Source organism: Trichomycterus rosablanca, chromosome 16 (genome assembly GCF_030014385.1).
Source record: "Trichomycterus rosablanca isolate fTriRos1 chromosome 16, fTriRos1.hap1, whole genome shotgun sequence".
Classification (NCBI taxonomy): domain Eukaryota; kingdom Metazoa; phylum Chordata; class Actinopteri; order Siluriformes; family Trichomycteridae; genus Trichomycterus; species Trichomycterus rosablanca.
Genome location: NC_086003.1, coordinates 26,836,757 through 26,856,416, shown reverse-complemented (window position 1 = coordinate 26,856,416; position 19,660 = coordinate 26,836,757). Strand labels below are relative to the sequence as shown.

Sequence of the window (19,660 nt, the reverse complement as noted above, 5' to 3'; positions counted from 1 at the left end):
AGCAAGAACCGCTTACGATTTACGAAAGTGAACCACGAATTTACAGTGTATCACAAAAGTGAGTACACCCCTCACATTTCTGCAAATATTTTATTATATCTTTTCATGGGACAACACTATAGAAATAAAACTTGGATATAAGTTACAGTAGTCAGTGTACAGCTTGTATAGCAGTGTAGATTTACTGTCTTCTGAAAATAACTCAACACACAGCCATTAATGTCTAAATAGCTGGCAACATAAGTGAGTACACCCCACAGTGAACATGTCCAAATTGTGCCCAAAGTGTCAATATTTTGTGTGACCACCATTATTATCCAGCACTGCCTTAACCCTCCTGGGCATGGAATTCACCAGAGCTGCACAGGTTGCTACTGGAATCCTCTTCCACTCCTCCATGATGACATCACGGAGCTGGTGGATGTTAGACACCTTGAACTCCTCCACCTTCCACTTGAGGATGCGCCACAGGTGCTCAATTGGGTTTAGTCCATAACCTTTACCTTCAGCTTCCTCAGCAAGGCAGTTGTCATCTTGGAGGTTGTGTTTGGGGTCGTTATCCTGTTGGAAAACTGCCATGAGGCCCAGTTTTCGAAGGGAGGGGATCATGCTCTGTTTCAGAATGTCACAGTACATGTTGGAATTCATGTTTCCCTCAATGAACTGCAGCTCCCCAGTGCCAGCAACACTCATGCAGCCCAAGACCATGATGCTACCACCACCATGCTTGACTGTAGGCAAGATACAGTTGTCTTGGTACTTCTCACCAGGGCGCCGCCACACATGCTGGACACCATCTGAGCCAAACAAGTTTATCTTGGTCTCGTCAGACCACAGGGCATTCCAGTAATCCATGTTCTTGGACTGCTTGTCTTCAGCAAACTGTTTGCTGGCTTTCTTGTGCGTCAGCTTCCTTCTGGGATGACGACCACGCAGACCGAGTTGATGCAGTGTGCGGCGTATGGTCCGAGCACTGACAGGCTGACCTCCCACGTCTTCAACCTCTGCAGCAATGCTGGCAGCACTCATGTGTCTATTTTTTAAAGCCAACCTCTGGATATGACGCCGAACACGTGGACTCGACTTCTTTGGTCGACCCTGGCGAAGCCTGTTCCGAGTGGAACCTGTCCTGGAAAACCGCTGTATGACCTTGGCCACCATGCTGTAGCTCAGTTTCAGGGTGTTAGCAATCTTCTTATAGCCCAGGCCATCTTTGTGGAGAGCAACAATTCTATTTCTCACATCCTCAGAGAGTTCTTTGCCATGAGGTGCCATGTTGAATATCCAGTGGCCAGTATGAGAGAATTGTACCCAAAACACCAAATTTAACAGCCCTGCTCCCCATTTACACCTGGGACCTTGACACATGACACCAGGGAGGGACAACGACACATTTGGGCACAATTTGGACATGTTCACTGTGGGGTGTACTCACTTATGTTGCAGCTATTTAGACATTAATGGCTGTGTGTTGAGTTATTTTCAGAAGACAGTAAATCTACACTGCTATACAAGCTGTACACTGACTACTCTAAGTTATATCCGAGTTTCATGTCTATAGTGTTGTCCCATGAAAAGATATAATGAAATATTTGCAGAAATGTGAGGGGTGTACTCACTTTTGTGATACACTGTATATAACGTGCTCATAGAATCGGCTCAGATAAGATCGGGTTGTATTATCTTTTTAGGGGGGGGGTCGAGGCGCACCTTCGAGTGAGGGGAAAGGGGGGGCAGATTCGCGGTCGACACACGGAGGGGGGCGCATGTCCAAAAAGGTTGAAAACCCCTGTTCTAGATTATAAAAGCTCTTGTATGTGTATCGTGTTGGTGTCCCAATACTTCTGTCCATATAGTGTTTGAATAAAACGATGATTTCAGGAACAGAAACAAGAGAACGTGCTCGGACGGCTTGTGCTCGTGCATGGGAAACCCTTAATGTGAAGCTGTGCTTAACCTTTTATATTACATCAGTCACCACAGCTCACCATACAGCACAGGAAACAAACTGAACTGCAAGAAAATGAGGCTTACACTTCTTGTAGAAGAGGCTGAGCGAGTTGGAGCGGAGCTGTCTGGTGCCGGGGGCCGAGGGCGGGGCCGGCGAAACGGTTGGGATCTCTGCCTCGGCTATCTGGACGCGATGGCTCAGCCTGAGGGGGGAGAGGTATCTGGAAAAAAGAGAGACCACGAATAATCAAACATCTAACAGATAAGGAGGAGAGAAATGGCTCAAATGTTCCAGGTCATACTGATGACATTTACGATATAAAGAGGCTAAGATGGCTTTCATATGATAAGCGTTTTGTGCTTCGGTCACAGCGAGACTGGGCGCTATCACCACTTACCACAACGTTTAAGCCATTCACATGAGACTTCCTGCTGGCTGTGCTACTGAGCCACAAGTTTGAATGAATAAACACTAGTACTGATGTTTATTTGCACACAGTTTTGTATGAAACGTAATAGTGAGTAAGGCTTTGGGCTATCAATTGAAAGGTTGAGAGTTCGAATCCCAGCTCTGCCATACAGCCACTGTTGGGCCCTTGAGCAAGGCCCTTAACCCTCTCTGCTCCAGGGGCGCCGTACGATGGCTGACCCTGCGCTCTGACCCCAGCTTCCAGACAAGCTGGAATATGTGAAGAAGCTATACTGTACAACTATATATGTATACATGACAAATAAAGGCGTTCTATTCTATTGTTTAGTTGGTACTGGAACTCTCTGCAGTGTCATTATGTTGAGACCAAAAACCAGCTAGAAAATAAATTGGCTTCATGAATTTATTTGTTAAGTGAATTTAATCATATTAAAGAGCTACGGAGCCACTACAAGTGATTCTGCAAACCTGGTCTCTTCGTTTCTCTTCGCCGTGCCATATTTTCATCACAATGTGATGCTGGATTTAAAGTTAAACAATGTTGTGAAACAGTAATAATCAGTTTCTCGCTGCTGTGTCTGTGCTTCTCTTCTGTCTACGTGATATAAACTATTTGTTTAATCGGCGCAGCTTTGAAAAGGTCAGCAGCGAACTGATTATACACCAACTGTGCAGTGACGAGCGGTAAAAACCAAGCGTCAAAGCGGTCAATCTGTTCAAGATAGTGCAGCAGCGAGGTATGCAGCGCCGGCTCACTCTATAGGAAACAACGCCAGAGTTTGTTTGTTTATTTGTTGTTTAACACCATGTTTACACATTGGTCATTCTCATGGCAAGATAGGTACCTAGATTTTGTACAGGTTATTCATTCATGTTCTTTGTCTAGTGTCCTTTCTGTGTTTAGTTCTACATGTGTAATACCAGTCTTGTATTAAAAAAAAAAAAAAAAATCTCTGCTTTGGTTTCAACCATTGAATTTTGGTTTATTTTGTCTTTGACGTTCTATGTTATATTTTGTGCACTTTGTTAATAAATGGTTATTTCTGTATTACAGTGGTCACATATCGGTGGGAGCTCTCCCTTCACCAGGTGGAACAACGCCAGAGCAGCACACACACACACACACAGTTTTGCTGCGTATCATGTGAAAATTCTTCCTGAGACGCGTCTAATAAAAGCCAGAAACGAATTTTGAAATTTCCAACGCTTTTCTAGTATAACGAAGACGAGGAAGGTTCTTAACTGTCCATTAAACAGGGCGGCAGCAAACGTGCAGTGATGTAGAACGTGCATCATTAGAAGAATCTAAACCACAAATTCATCTACAGCTGGGGAACTGGATATGACCAGATTGGAAGAAAAGAGGAAAAATGCATGAATACAATAATAACATAAAATAAATTGTATTACTAATTATGGAATAATGGAGATTAGTGCACACTCATGCAGTGTACACGTGTTAGGTACGGCTCTCCTCGGTCAGGGTTGGGCTGATTGGAGGAAAAGGGGGGAAATGCATACATTTGTTTATTTGTTTTTTTGTTTATTAGAATTTTAACGTCATGTTTTACACTTTGTTTACATTCATGACAGGAACGGTAGTTACTCATCACACAAGATTCATCAGTTCACAAGTTTATATCAAACACAGTGATGGACAATTTTGTATCTCCAATTCACCTCACTTGCATGTCTTTGAACTGTGGGAGGAAACCGGAGCACCCGGAGGAAACCCACACAGACACGGGGAGAACATGCAAACTCCACACAGAAAGGACCCGGAGCGCCCTATCTGGGAATCAAACCCATGACCTTCTTGCCGTGAGGCGACAGTGCTACCCATAGAACCACAGTACCGTTTATTAAACAGGGCAACAGCAAGCATGCAGCGACATCTAAAACCACAAAATGTGAGTTAAAAGGCTAAATATGGCTCAATTTTTTATATAACTGGAGGACTGGATACGACCAAGTGGGAAAAATGCATAAATACAAAAATAAAATAAAAGTTCTTTTAATTATGAATGATTAATAATTGACTCTGATCCCTGTGTATGGCTCTCTGTGTTACATTCATGACAGGAACGGAGTTACTCATAACACAAGATTCATCAGTTCACAAGGTCATATCGAACAGTCATGAACAATTCAGTATCTCTAATTCACCTCACTTGCACGTCTTTGGACTGTAGGAGGAAACCGGAGCACCCGGAGAAAATCCACACAGACACGGGGAGAACATGCAAACTCCACACAGAAAGGACCCCACCCGGGGATCAAACCCAGGACCTTCTTGCTATGAGGCGACAGTGCTACCCATCGAGCCACCCGAAATGTATAAATAAAATAAAAATAAGTATAATAGAAAAAAAAAATCCCAAGTCCTGATGTTCACTATCAAAAAAGCGTGATTTAGAACTGTATCAGTATCACTGCAGCGGTTCAATCGCACAGACAGGAAGCATATAAAAACAACATGGGGATTTCCAGCCCTTCACTTCACTACCCAAAGCGCCAGAAATAAACTGATTTAAACACAGACAGCCCAGTTACAAACCCCGTTCTGCTTAAAGTGGAATTTTAAATTTCCGTTCACAGCTGTTTTAGAGCCCTATTGAGCAAACCGTCAAAACAGGCCGACTACAGGTCGACCGTGTGTCGCGTTTACTACACAGCATGGTCAGAAAGTTCTGTTTAAGCACTGCTTATTTCTCTAAAAGTCATTTGGGGTACCTCGTTTACCAAACTTGAGTACACGATCCTAGTACAACCTAAGATATGACAAGATTCAAGAGTTTTATTGTCATGTGCACAGAAGAACCAGCAGTTACACTGTACAACGAAATTCTTACTTTGTCCTCCAAACGTCAATATAATTATTATACATAAAAACAAAAAATAAACAGAATAAAAACTTAGTATAAAAACTTTTATATACAATGAGTAAAAACAGAAATAAAAATAAACTGAGGTAGTAAAAAAGGCACATAGCAGCAGTCGTTTAAGGTGCAGACAAATTATTTTAAGTAATTTTTAAGTTGTTTAAGTTGTTTTAAGGTGCAAATATGCATAGCAGCAGTCATTGGATATACAGTTGTGCATTGTATTATGAGGTTTAATGTTCATGAGGTAGGTTGTGTGTGTGATAGTCCATGTTTGTTCACAAGCCTGACTGCCTGTGGGTAGAAACTGTTGGTCAGTCTTGTTGTTCTGGCCTTAATGCTTCTAAAGCGTTTGCCTGATGGCAGAAGAGTGAAAAGGTAGTTTTGGGGGTGTGTGCTGTCCTTAATTATGTTATGGGCTCTCCTGACCACCCTGGTCTGATAAATGTCCTGTAGTGCAGGGAAGGACGTTCCAGAGACTCTGTGCAGTTTTAATCACACGCTGGAGTGCCTTCCTGTCCTCTGCAGTGCAGTTTTCATACTGTGATGGAGCAGGTAGGGACACTTTCGACTGTGCATCTGTAAAAGTTGCTGAGAATTTTGGTTGGCATGCCAAATTTCCTTAGTCTTCTTAGAAGGTACAGTCTCTGTTGCTCTCAAAATGCTATTTTGAAGTCTTGGAATGGGTTTAACCGCTTATAATGCTTATATTCATCAGACCAGGGTTGTCAGGAGAGCACACAGCATTATTAAAAACTACCTCTTCACTCTTCTGCCAGCAGGCGAACGTTACAGAAGTCTAAAGGCCAGAACAACAGAACAAATAGCTTCTGACCACAGTCAGGCTTGTGAACAAATACAGACCCTCACATCCACATCTCACCACATGAACCTTAAACCTCCTCAATACACTGCATAATCACACCGTAAAATAAATGCTGCTATATGCACAAACTACATTGCATATTTGCACCTTAGTATGACTGCTGTTTTTTGCTGCATTGGTTTATTTTTGTTTTTATATTTTAAAAGTTTTATACTCAAGTTTTATTGTTAGTTTAAGTTGTGTTTTTATGTATATAGAAATCGACTAGGCAAAACATTATGACCACCTTCCTAATATTGTGTTGGTCCCCCTTTTTACTGTGTATTCTGACACCTTTCTATCAGAACCAGCATGAACTTCTTCACCAATCTGAGCTACAGTAGCTCGTCTGTTGGATCGGACCACACGGGCCAGCCTTCGCTCCCCACGTGCATCAATGAGCCTTGGCCGCCCACGACCCTGTCGCCGGTTTACCACTGTTCCTTCCTTAGACCACTTTTGATAGATACTGACCACTGCAGACCAGGAACATCCCACAAGAGCTGCAGTTTTGGAGATGCGCTGACCCAGTCATCTAGCCATCACCAGTTGGGCCTTGACGAACATTTTTCCTGCTTCTAACATCAACTTTGAGGATAAAATGTCACTTGCTGCGTAATATATCCCCCCCACTAACAGGTGCCGTGATGAAGAGATAATCAGTGTTATTCACTTCACCTGTCAGTGCTCATAATGTTATGCCTGGTCGGTGTATATATATATATACTCATAATTGACGTCTGTAAGAATTTCATTGTAACCGTGTAACTGCTGTTTCTTCTGTGCACATGACAGTAAAACTTGAATCTCTTGAATCTTGAATATCAGCATATTTTAGCTAGAGCTGGTTTTCTTGTCTTCACCTGAATGAACACAGTGCAGAACAAAACCCTGACGCCTCAAATCGTGACTTACGTGCTTCAGATCTAGCACTCATATTTCAATACCCTGCAATCGCTAACCTCTGTGCGTGCGTAAGACGAACCATCGTGTTTACAGGTTCCACCACTAAAACCAAAAAGCAGTATCAGTATCGGCAGAAAAGTGTACCGATACAGCGCTGCCACTTCTGACTTGTGTCTAGATCCTGCTGTAGTCTGTGGTTTCGTGCTAAATCATCCTGACACTGAAGAAGCAGACTGAATGTTAAGTGTATACAATAACATAAACAATAACATGAATAATAATCAGGGCAGTGATAACTCAGTGGTTAAGGTACTGGACTAGTAAATAGAAGGTTGATGGTTCAAGCCCCGCCACCACCGAGTTGCCACTGTTGGGTCCCTGAGCAAGGCCCTTAACCCTCAATCGCTCATCGTGTTCAGCTCATCATGTAAGTCGCTTTGGATAAAAGCGTCTGCTAAATGCTGAAAATGAAATGAAATGAATGAAAATAATAATAAAGTGTTGCACAGACTCCAAGCAGTTTAGGTTTCAAAAGTTTTTCACACTAGCAGCAGCATTAATAAAGTAAAAATATTTAACAGATATAATCAGGGAATTTAATACTGTCATAAAGACTGAGCAATATAAAAAAAGAAAAGCAGCAGAGCGGATGCAACTGGGCAATAGAGTACTCAAAAATGTACCCAAATGGCTTAAAATCAAACAAAAACACTCAAATTATATTCTATCAATTTTGTGGCATTAGTTTTGGGATGGCTCTTTTATTTTAGCACAGCTGTGCACACAAAAGCAAGAAGGAACTCGCTCCTATTAAACACAATCCCATTAAACAGCACTAACAGAAATTGGGGCACGAACTCCCACAGACACACTTCAAGATTGTCCCATCAAGCTTACGCTTAGGTGTTCACATACTTTTAGGTATATAGGGTGCGTTCGAAAACCTAGTGCACTCTCTACATAGACAGCATTTTAAGTTATCCTACGCGCGCTCCCGAGAAGGAGGCTGTTCGAATTCTTAGACGCCTTAATATGCTCACTAGTAAGGTCTCTTAAAATTTCAATGCTATTTTGACTCGAGAACGAGTGAGTATCCGATGCTGCCTTAGCGGTGGAGGCAATCCCAGTGCGGCACAACTTCTTTTAACAGAAAGAATTGATTTTTAATTTATATAAAGGTGCACAAGTGTTTTTATTTGCAAATTCGGGCTTGTCAGCGAATTTAACCATTTTCAGTACACGGAGGGAGATGTTAGTTGACATGCTAGTGAGTTGTGCCACCTCATTCCATTGGTTTGAATGGCATGATGCTAACTGTGTTAGCTTAGTAAGCAAAAACTGATGGAATCGCTGTCTAAGTAGCGCGTTCGAATAACCTGACTTATAAGTCAATGACATTAGAATTCTTTCTACTTAGGCAGCTGTATATGTAGGCAGTAGGACAGCGAGGTAGCTCGCTAGGTAGCTCGAAAGGCTAGTGAGCTCTCTATATAGACGCATTTTACGTCAACCTATGTGCGCTCCCAAGTTCGGCTTGTCAGCGAATCTAACCGTTTTCGGTACACGGAGGGAGATAGGGAGAAGAGAGTTAGTTGACATGCTAGCGTGTTGTGCCACCCCATCCCATGTGTTTGAATGACAAAATGCTAAATGCGAAACCTGATGAAATCGCTGTCTAAGTAGTGTGTTCGAATAACCTGCCTTATAAGTCATTGACTTATTAGAATCATCTCTACTGAGGCAGCTGCACATGTAGGCAGTAAGACAGCGAAGCAGCTCACTAGGTTTTCGAACACACCCATAGTCTGTTACTAGGAACTGATGCCTCAGTTTCCATGAAACCCGTCCTAGTTCATGCAGATAATGCTACAAGAATGAAGGTTACAGGTTTTCAGAAATTAAGAGCTATTGCAAGAAAGAGGTCAAATCCAAACATGTGGGTGGCTGTAAGGTTAATAATGAGCTAATGAAGGATATCAACGGCAAAAAATCTGCATCCATATTATTGTTATTTCCTATTCCCCACCAGTTTAGTGGTGGCCAACTGGAACTTATTTCTCTCTCTCTCTCTCGACGTTACCGCCACCCCGATCGAGGTGAGCCAAGGCTGTCACATGTGCATCTGATTGCACATCCCGTGCAGGCGGCTCGACCAGGCAGCAAAGGCCGCACTTGCACCAGCAACGAGGATCCCTGTTCCAGCCATTGTCCCTCCCCCACGAACACACAGCCAATCATGTTTCTGTGTAGGTGTCCAGCTAATAGCAGAGCTGAGATTCAAACTTGAGACCTTGTGATCTTAGTACTGGTGGGTTAGCGTGTTGTACCACTGTGCCAAAATAAGCATTTTTTTTTAAACTGGTAAAAACTTACAAGCTTATATTTACATACACACACCCACCGCAAGTTTAACTGTAAAGATCAAATTGATAAACTACTTATCAGTTAATAAGAATTATCAAGAGAGAAAGTCTAGACTTAGTCATAAAAACTCCAGCGACACTGATTAAGCTCTGCAGCTGAGCATTTCGTGCGGTGATGACCGCTCCCACAGAAGCATCATGGGTGTGCCTGTGTGAAAAGTACCAGTGTACTGTAAGGGTCGACGCTTCACCGAAGTGTGACATTTATCAAGAATTAAAATGTCGTTGTAAGAGGAAATCGCGGTAATCAAGCGTCCCGCTGTGAAACGCTGATGAATGTGTGACTCACAGATCGGCAGCAGTGTGGTTGTGCTGTAGCGGCTGGTTTAACATGGCCGGGGGCTCTGCCTGCTCCCCGGACCCCTCCTCATGCGCCTGACTCAGAAGCTCAAACAACGGAGAACCCTGCAAGAAAGAGAAATGTGTGTTATCATCAACTTCACCAATCATCCACCCACGTTTAACATCTGTCCACATCTGTTGCTTTACATCATATATGAGAGATGTGTAAGACTTGATGTTATAACTGTTTCTAGTAGTGATTTTACAAAATGTGTTTGGTTTTCTTTTAATACAGCGCATTTTGTATAAATACTATCTTAGAAAAGTCGGGTTTCTTTGTTTTCTTTGGGCATTAATTTAGGATGTGTTTATATATATATATATATATATATAAAATATACATATTTTCTCCTATTTTAGCATAGTCAATTTGTCTTCCACTGCTGGGGATTCCCAATTTTTTGCAGTTGAGGTTGGTATATTTCTGCTCACGCCTCCTACGACCAGTGTGCAGCCCTTAACGCACTGGTGTCCAAACTTTTTTCTAGGAGGGCCGTATTCAATAATGTGAAAGTGCCCGAGGGCCAACATGGGTCCCTGATGACATTATTTTGAACAATAAAATATATATGCATATAAAGCACCATAAAGGGCTTACAATAATAATATGTGATATGTCACTTATATCTACACTTACATGTTCATGGTGTAATAAGCAGAGGTGGAAAGAGTACTAAAATATTGTACTCAAGTAAAAGTACTATTACTTTAATGAATTTTTACTTAAGTACGAGTAAAATTACTAGTCTAAAAATCTACTCCAGTAAAAAGTATCTCATTTAAAATAGTAAACGTTACTTAGTTACTTTTTTAACAGTGTGTGTGTGGGGGGGGGGGGGGGGGGGGGGGGGTGTCTCCTGTGTAATGCAAACAGGACAAGTGGATATAAATCTCACAATAGTTGTTTTGAATTAAAATATAATAGTAAAAAACATGTTGATACAACATTTAAAACATTTAGGGATGTGTAATGTGTCATTTCAGTACAGACCATCCCATAAAACTTTCTCAAACTGTATAACCACTGAAGTTGGCATTAATTGTGGATTCTATAGACCAGCCTTCTTTTCATCACCAACAAATACCAAACAACATCATACTGCAAATCTCAGAACTCAAAACAAGTCACGGTTACAAGTGTTGTGACTTTCACTAAATGACCCAAAGAAAACCTTCAAGATGTATAAGACAAAACTTTACCATTCTTTGACATCAGACTATGTTATCAAATAACGAAACAGCAAACTCCAAACATGTTAAACTTTTAAAATCGCCCTTCCCTCCCTCCTCTATACCTAGATAACAGCTCCTTTATTTTAGCACCAGTTTATTTTCCATCCCAGAATTCACTGCAGCAGTTTCCCAGACGCAAAACATACTTAAGTAAAAGTAAAATTACTGGTTGTAAAATCTACTTTAAAAAGTACAAGTACACAAAAAAACTACTCAATTACAGTAACGTGAGTAAATGTAATTCGTTACTTTCCACCTCTGGTAATAAGAAGTGCAATACGTAATATATTTTTCATATTTCTAATGTATATATTATTTTTTTCCATTAATATATGTACAGTACATCGCCTATTCTTAGAAGGGACATTTTCTAGAGTAAATAACAACACACTGTGTGCAATTTTTTTCACTTAGTTGTATTTCTTTCTGTTTTTTTTCCCTTGCTTCATACTGCTGTAACAAGTTAATTTCCCTAAGGGGATCAATAAAGTCTTATCTTAAAATACGCTGTTATTTAATAATTCTATTTTCACACAAAAACAACAAAGTAACCAAATGTGAGCATTTTGGTGAAGAAATCAGAACATACAGAACAAGCTATCTAAATTACTAACAATGTAAAACTTTCAGAAACTCAAAGACTAAAAGACAGAGCACATTTACGAATAAAAAGGTTAACGTAGCTTTAGAACGAGACAGGAACACAGAGTTTCACTAAATTATTACTGGTCATAAGATTTCTCTACTGAAATTGTTAGCTCGTTGTTTTAGTACAATACATCACGATAAACTTTGTTCTCGTTAATCGTTTGTATTTTTTTGAATTTGTATAATTTATTTATTTTTGACTGTGCTGGCGGGCCACAAATAATGCAATTTAAGACGCGGGCCATATAAAATCCGTATAAAAGCTGGATCTTGCACTCTGCACAGGCGCCTCTATCCGCCAATCAGGGTCCTTACACAGCGTTTAAAGACCCCACCCCACACAGGATGTGTTTTATGGTGATGGGTGTCTTACATTCTTTACAAGGTCTGGGGTCTTCTTCTAGTATTAAGTGTTGACGTGTCAGTCTGGAACGGCCTCTTCTACACCTAGTGTAGATAATCTGGCCTGTACATTTTCTATAGTGTATTTTTGGTTTATTTCTGACGTTGTGGTGAATCTTGTGTAGTTTATGGTTTGTTCGTTCGTTCCGTTCAAGTTGCCATTTAATTTTAATGTTGTTGTTTATAAGGGGTTTGATGTCCTTTGGTGGAAGTTTGAGGTTTTTTTTGGAGAGTTTTTCCTCTTGCCAACTGGTCAGATTTTTCATTCCCTGATATTCCACAACGCCCAGGTATCTAGCATAGTCTAATATCTAATATAACTTTACCTCTGTGAGTTCTTTATGGTGCTCTGTATTTTAATTATTGTGGAGTGTTTGTGACATTTAGTAAAATGCAATAAAAAGTAGGATCTGTGATTCGTTAATTCTGTTAAATGCAAATAGTCTGTATGTAGACGCCTGACCGGCCGATAACACCACTGGGGGCTCGAACTCTGGATCCCAGCAGCAGTTGGCTGGCATAATTTACCACAGCGCACTGGTCATGGTGTATTAAATCTAATTATCTTATTATTATCTTAAGTATTTTTAAGGATGCAAAATGAAAACTAGGACCAACTTTACCCACTGACATCCATGTCTATTAATCATACTGCAAATCTATAAATCATTAGATTTCATCTGTAGGTTGCCAACATGAAACAAGTTCAAGTCAAGTCAAATTTACTTATATAGCACTTTTTACATTTTACAATGGACATTGTCTCAAAGCCACTGGACCAACAGACCAAAAACCCCTGTTGAACAGCCAAGGGCGACCGTGGAAAGGAAAAACTCCCTTAAAATTACAGGAAGAAACCTTGAGAGGAACCTGGAGGATACTTTAAATAAATAGAATTTACACAAATCATACAAACACAAAATTAAATTTAACTACAAGTTATAACTAGCAAAGTACAGGACTTTAAATCTACAACAAACTATTAATTTTGGAACAGGAAACGATTGGCAATGTAAATATAATTCTGTGTGAATAGAAGCCGTTATCAGCCGGTGCATTATCTGATGGGAACAAACCGTTGACCTTTGTACTGCTTGTTTCCTCTTGATGGTCTCTGAGCTCATGTGTATGAGTACCAAAGAAACTACATAATGTTCTCAGTCAGTCATGGAAACACCAGCTTAAGGTTCTCACGACGGAAAAGACGCCAGACGTGCTTAACATAAGGGAACTAATACTGAAACCGGGGCAGAGTAGGAGGGTAACATGCTAAAGCTCCTCCTTTTAAACAGCATTTCAGTCTATCTGTCTGAGCGGCCGTTTCTTCATTCAAAGCTGGAGGTACAGGAAGCTGAAAACCTGAAACATACAGCTCGCGTGGTGGTCAAGGTTCGTCTGATTCTGCTGCTCATTGTGCTAGATATGTATTATTATTTTATATGCTACATACCTAGTTATTCTTATTTGAAAGTGCTTATAAGTATATAGACCAAATACATATAACTAGATATATAGTATCAGTGATATTTCTTTTTTCTATTATTACTGCACTTTAGATCTTTATTTTGTGTCACCAAATACGTTCTTAGATCTATATTTTATTTATATTTATTCTGTATGTAAAGCACTTTATCTCTCTGGTTTTATTTGATGTTCTTTTAATAGTGACTACAGTATATTTGCTAAAAGCCTCTCTGAGGTTCTAAATCTCAGGATTATTTTAATGCTTTTAATTTTTCCTTATGTAAAGTACTCTAAAGTAGGGCTGCCACTAATGACTATTCTTCTATCAATTAATCTATAGACTATTTTATTGATTAGTCGATTAATCTAAACAATTAATTTTCCTCCAAATATTTTAATTTAGAATCTAATTTAGGCTTCTTTTATTTTAACAACAAACTGTATGGCATAATAATAGGTTTATGTCCATATTATCAAATTCTCAAGTGCTCCATATTAAACAGCATGTGTTTATGGCATTCCACAAAGCAAAGTGTTTAAACTTACAGCAGAAATACCACTGTGCCACATGTGTGCCAAAAGCATTTTTTAAGGTTGTTAAAACTTACAAGCCGCAAGTTTAACTGTACAGATACGCCCAAGATCAAACTGATAAACTACTCATCAGTTAATATGAATCAAGAAAGAAACTCTAGATTTAGTCATAAAAACTCCAGAGAATGAAACCAGTGATACTGATTAAGCTCTGAAGCTGAGCATTGCCCTCCTGCAGAAGCATCATGGGTGTGCCTGTGTGAAAACAGTACAGGTATAAAAGTGTCGACGTTTCACCGAAGTGTGACATTTACTCAGCTAAACAAAGTGCAGCACGTGTTTATGGCGTTCCGTACACAAAGCAAAGTGCTTAAACTTACAGCAGAAATAAAATAGTGAGATGTGGGCACGTCTCATTAAGTCTGACGTACAGTAACGACAAAATGAGCCCAGATTCTAACCTACACATTCACTCCAAACTTACCATGTGAACAAAGTGGTAAGAGTTAGGGCGCATTCATATGAGAAGCTTTTTGCACTTTGAGCGCCCCGGCAACTGCAAAAATTGTGCTAAGGAATACGGTATTCCAAGAACGTAGGTTGTATCTTAAGTAGGGCTGTCAAACGATTAAAATTTTTAATCGCGATTAATCTCAGAATTTCATATAGTTAATCGCGATTAATCGCATTAAAAAAAATCTGTGTAAATGTTATAGAAAACAAGGATTTTTAAGTGAAATGTTACAATTAAAATGGTGAACACATTTTATGCTAAATGTACTTATGTTAAAAACTGCTGGGACAAGAGAAAACTGTAAGGGAGTTTATTCACTCACATACTAGGCAGTAAATGTCAGATTGTAGGTTAGAATTTCTCCATCAGCAAACATTGTAGATCAGCGGTGCTTTAGGTGGGATAAGGCGTAGTTATTGTAACAGACTTTTCTGTGGTTGTATCGTGACGATGGTTTGATGGACGTTTCTACACGAAGTGAGTGTGTTTTGACCCTTTGGGGCTTCCATAGTTCATGAACTAACGTGCTCGACTCAGCTTTCCGGTATTCGGTACAGAAGAAAAAGTTAATTAAGTGTAATAAAGTGTTTTGCTCCCGACAACTTGTGAATATAGCGTGTATTTATTTCTTTATTATGCAAGTGCATCACTACCACGATCGGTTACATTATGTTAACAAACCGCAAATGAAAAACGGTGGCAAGTCCGACATTAAAACGTTGGTTCTACCAGTCAAGTCTCAACATGAACTAGAATTTGCGTTAATGGCACTAATTTTTTAATCGCGTTAAATTGAGGTCGCGTTAATGCGTTATTATCGCGTTAACTTTGACAGCCCTAATCTTAAGTGTATGTCATTTTAATCAAGTTATAAATGATGTTTTAGATTTAAGTGTGATGACAAATTGGTCTTTCTATATTTAGTGTTGGGCAGTCCTTTAATATGTGTTTGATTGTTAGTGTGGTTTTACATGATTGGCAGGTTGGTGCGGTTTCCCCTGTAAGAAGGTGCTTATGTGTTAGTGTTCAGGAGTATCCGATCCGGCATCTTGTAATAATAGTTTGGTTTTGACGACCATTCTAGTGTAGCATTTTCCAATCTTCGGCTCTATTTTTATACAGTTTGTTGTGTGGTTTACTGTCCCATTCATTCTGCCATTTATTTTTAATGAGTTACGCAGCAAGTAGCGCTGAGGGAAATCATAAGAACGCTTATATGAATGGAAACATTGTAGAAATTAAAAAGGATCATTTATAAACATAGTTTTAAAAACGATGCATCGACTAGGTCGACCAATCGGGGCAGCCCTACTTTGAATTGCAACTATGTATGAAAGGTGTGTACAAATAAACTCGCCCTGCCCTGTATTCACACTGAGCCATGACAAAGTTCTACATATCTAATCTAATCCTCTCTTTCTCCTTCTTTGGATGCCAGGGAGCCGTCAAATGAGGACACACTGAAAGCACAATGAACTGAAATGGAATGTATTATTTGAAAAGGTGCTTTTGTCTAGACGCCACATCAAAAGAAGTAAGAAAGCGAGCTGAGACGGGTGTGGATGAGAATGAAAGTGCAAACCAGAAAGCAAACTCACATCGAACCTTCAGAAAGAACTTTAACATCCAAACCAGAAGATCTGCTGGGAAGCGAGATCAGAACGCGCGTGCAGATTGTGGATTATAACCTGGACGATAAAGCAATGCGCACAAAATCAAATGGCTAGACGTCTTATCTGTTGAATTATCCTCAAAGCAACGATGAACAGCAGCACGAACTGCACGACCAACGATGAGTTCAAGAACGTTCTATACAACACGACCTTCAGCGTGGTCTTCGTGCTGGGACTGCTCCTCAACATGGTGGCTCTGTACATCTTCACCTGCACGCTGAAGCAGAGGAACGAGACCACCACGTACATGCTGAACCTGGTGGTCTGCGACAGCCTTTTCGTGTTCAGTCTGCCTTTACGGATCTTCTACTTCATCAGTCGGAACTGGCCTTTCGGGCCGGTGCTCTGTAAAATGTCCGTTATGTTGTTTTACACCAACATGTACGGCAGCGTCTTGTTCCTGACGTGCATCAGCGCCGATCGATTTCTGGCCATCGTTTATCCGTTCGCTTCCCGCTCGTTACGGACTAAAAGATACGCAAAAATGGCCTCCGGCGCCATCTGGCTGGTTGTGCTCTCGGTCAGTCTGTCGACTGTGGTTCAGCTTAAAACGTCCAGCCAGGACAACACCACTTACTGCTTCGAAAACTTCAACAGCAACCAGTGGAAGTCAACGTTATCCAACGTAGTCATAGTGATCGAGACTCTGGGCTTCGTGATCCCGCTGCTCATCAACATTTTCTGTTCCGTGATGATTTTGAGGACTTTACGGAACTTGAACGCTTTCAAAGGCGAAGGGCGAGTAAACAAGGCCAAGATTCTGCGCATGATCGTGGTGCATCTGCTCATCTTCTGCTTTTGCTTCATCCCATATAACGTCAACCTGATCCTCTACACCCTGGTCCGAAGCGAAACGATCACCAACTGCGCCCTGGTGAACGTGGTGAAGTGTATTTACCCTGTAACACTATGCATTGCAGTAACTAACTGCTGCTTTGACCCGGTTGTCTATTACTTCACCTCAGAAACTATTCAGAAATCTTTTAAGCGACGGTCTTCTTTTGTACAGACCACAACGAGGCTCTGCGATGGTCCGGACAAAAAGACGTCATCGCCAAATATTTCACATACTACAAAAACTGCATTCAGCTCTACTGACTGTTCGCTATGAGGACCCGAAACTGGTAATAAAAACAGGGAAATAAAGCACAACAGCAATATATCAGTTTAACATGCTTCCACACTTAGTGTTTCCATGTGAATTCTGTTTTGTTCTGTCCTGCCACTGGTGTGTTTGCAAATCACTGTTATGCTTCATTAATTATGCCATTAAAGTACAGGACTGCTGACTAGAAGGTAACCAGGTCTTATCCGATCATCAAGCTTTCACTGCTGAGCCCTTAACCCTCAAAAGATTGTAAGTCAGCTGAAATAAAAGCATCTGCTAAATGTACATTGAACGTTGTATTTTTTTTTATGTATGCAATACATATACAAATACATTTCCTCATATTAACTACTGATTAATATTTCATTTGTAATTTATTTTAATTTATTTTTAATTTTTGATTTCATTAAACTTCAGATAAAGAAACCATCCCTAAAATTATCGAGTTAGTTACTGTGACTAAACATTTATCATCATTTTTATGTGTACTTTTCTATTTGGTATTTATTGGGTTTTTTTAGGTGTTTGTGCTTATTTACTTTTATTTTGGTTTTTATGTTTTAAGGATTTTTTTTAATTATTATATCAGTATATTTTGATAGTAAGTGATTTCGGGTGTAAATTAAAATCACACTAATGTTTCTAATTCATCCATCCTCGTTTATTATACTGCACTCAGTGATAAAAGCCCCTTTATTTGACTTTTTTTGTTTATTAAGATTTTAAGTTGATGTTTTACACTTTGGTTCTATTCAGAAAAGGAAGTTACATGTTACCTAAGAGCGGCACGGTGGCTCGGTGGGTAGATTTTGATGAACACAAAGCCCAAAGGAAGAGTGAACTGTACATCACAGCGAGGTTCAACAATTGTCAATAAAACACATACACCAATCAGGCATAACATTATGACTACCCACCTAATATTGTGTTGGTCCCCCTTTTGCTGCCAAAACAGCCCTGTACCTGTGCTGCACTGTGTATTCTGTCACCTTTCTATCAGAACCAGCATGAACTTCTTCAGCAGTTTGAGCTACAGTAGCTCGTCTGTTGGATCGGACAACACGGGCCAGCCTTCGCTCCACACGTGCATCAATGAGCCTTGACCGCCCATGACCCTGCCGCCGGTTTACCACTGTTCCTTCCTTGAACCACTTTTGATAGATACTGACCACTGCAGACCGGGACACACCCCACAAGAGCTGCAGTTATGGAGATGCTCTGACCCAGTCGTCTAGCCATCACAATCTGGCCCTCATCAAACTCACTCAGATCCTCTCACACACTCATTTTTCCTGCTTCTAACACATTAACTATGAATATATCCCCCCCACTAACAGATGCCGTGATTAAGAGATAATCAGTGTTATTCACTTCACCTGTCAGTGCTCATAATGTTATGCTTGGTCGATGTATAAATTATGAACATGCTGGTAAGCAGCCCAAGCACTAGAGATGACCCCAAAGCTGAGGAGTTACCAATAAACCATCTTTATATACAGTACGAGCGCATGTCTGTTACTGATGTGCTGAGAATGTGCAGCTGTATCTCAAACAGACGGACAACGATGTTTGCTCACGCATGCGCGTACAAATATATTCCGTCTATAAGAGCTCCATCACTTAGAACACCCTTCATTCAGCGGACACTTCAGCCGGACTTGCACCCAGCACCGAAGTGGACAGCTCCATAGTCTCAGCGTGAGAAGTGAAGGGAACAAAATACCATGGTAAGTCAATTGAAGCTTAATTTAAATTGCACTTAAAAGTTCATACTCGCACAGAAAGGTGATTTTATTACCATTAACATACAGCATCCCTGTTTGTCTGAACTGGTCATTTTTGGTCCCTGTGCTGGATCATTATCAGCTAAAATGATACAAACCAGTCTAAACAAAAGATACACATTTTTACACACACACACACACACACACACACACACACACACACACACACACACACACACACACACAATGGGCTTAATGTTTCAATGCAAAGTCGTTCAATTAGGCTGATGATTTTTGTGATTACTGGGGCAGTTGTATCCTAGCGGTTAAGGTACCGGACTAGTACTCAAAAGGTTGCTGGTTCGAGCCCCACCACTGCCAGATTGCCACTGTTGGGCCCATACTTAGATACTGTACTGTTATGCCTAGTTCACACTACACGACTGTTGCCCAGATTTTCGCTCGGCGACTGGTCGGTGCTAGATTTGCCGAAACTCGGCTCTCAATCGCCGAGTATGAACTACCCAACAACTCGATCCAAGCGGATCCATTTCAGATATCT

The 19,660-nt window shown here is 40.5% G+C and overlaps 2 protein-coding genes across 3 annotated transcripts in view; one reads left to right on the top strand and one right to left on the bottom strand.

Annotated features, from left to right (window-relative positions):
- The window catches only part of rb1 (retinoblastoma 1), a 55,226-nt gene that overhangs the window by 10,380 nt on the left and 25,186 nt on the right, over window positions 1-19,660 (bottom strand). For both annotated transcript variants that reach the window (XM_063011521.1, XM_063011520.1), the window contains 2 exons: window positions 9,746-9,861; window positions 2,035-2,171 (listed from right to left, as the gene is read on the bottom strand). In XM_063011521.1, coding sequence (XP_062867591.1) covers window positions 2,035-2,171; window positions 9,746-9,861 — 253 coding nt within the window. The remainder of the gene's footprint in view (window positions 1-2,034; window positions 2,172-9,745; window positions 9,862-19,660) is intronic.
- Window positions 15,906-17,659, top strand: LOC134330410 (lysophosphatidic acid receptor 6-like). Its single transcript, XM_063011530.1, has one exon. The coding sequence runs from the start codon at window positions 16,355-16,357 to the stop codon at window positions 17,375-17,377; it is 1,023 nt and encodes a 340-aa protein (XP_062867600.1). The 5' UTR covers window positions 15,906-16,354; the 3' UTR covers window positions 17,378-17,659.

Coding starts and splice junctions, on each gene's coding strand:
- LOC134330410 (XM_063011530.1), top strand. CDS start 16,355: ATGAACAGCAGCACGAACTGCACGACCAACGATGAGTTCAAGAACGTT.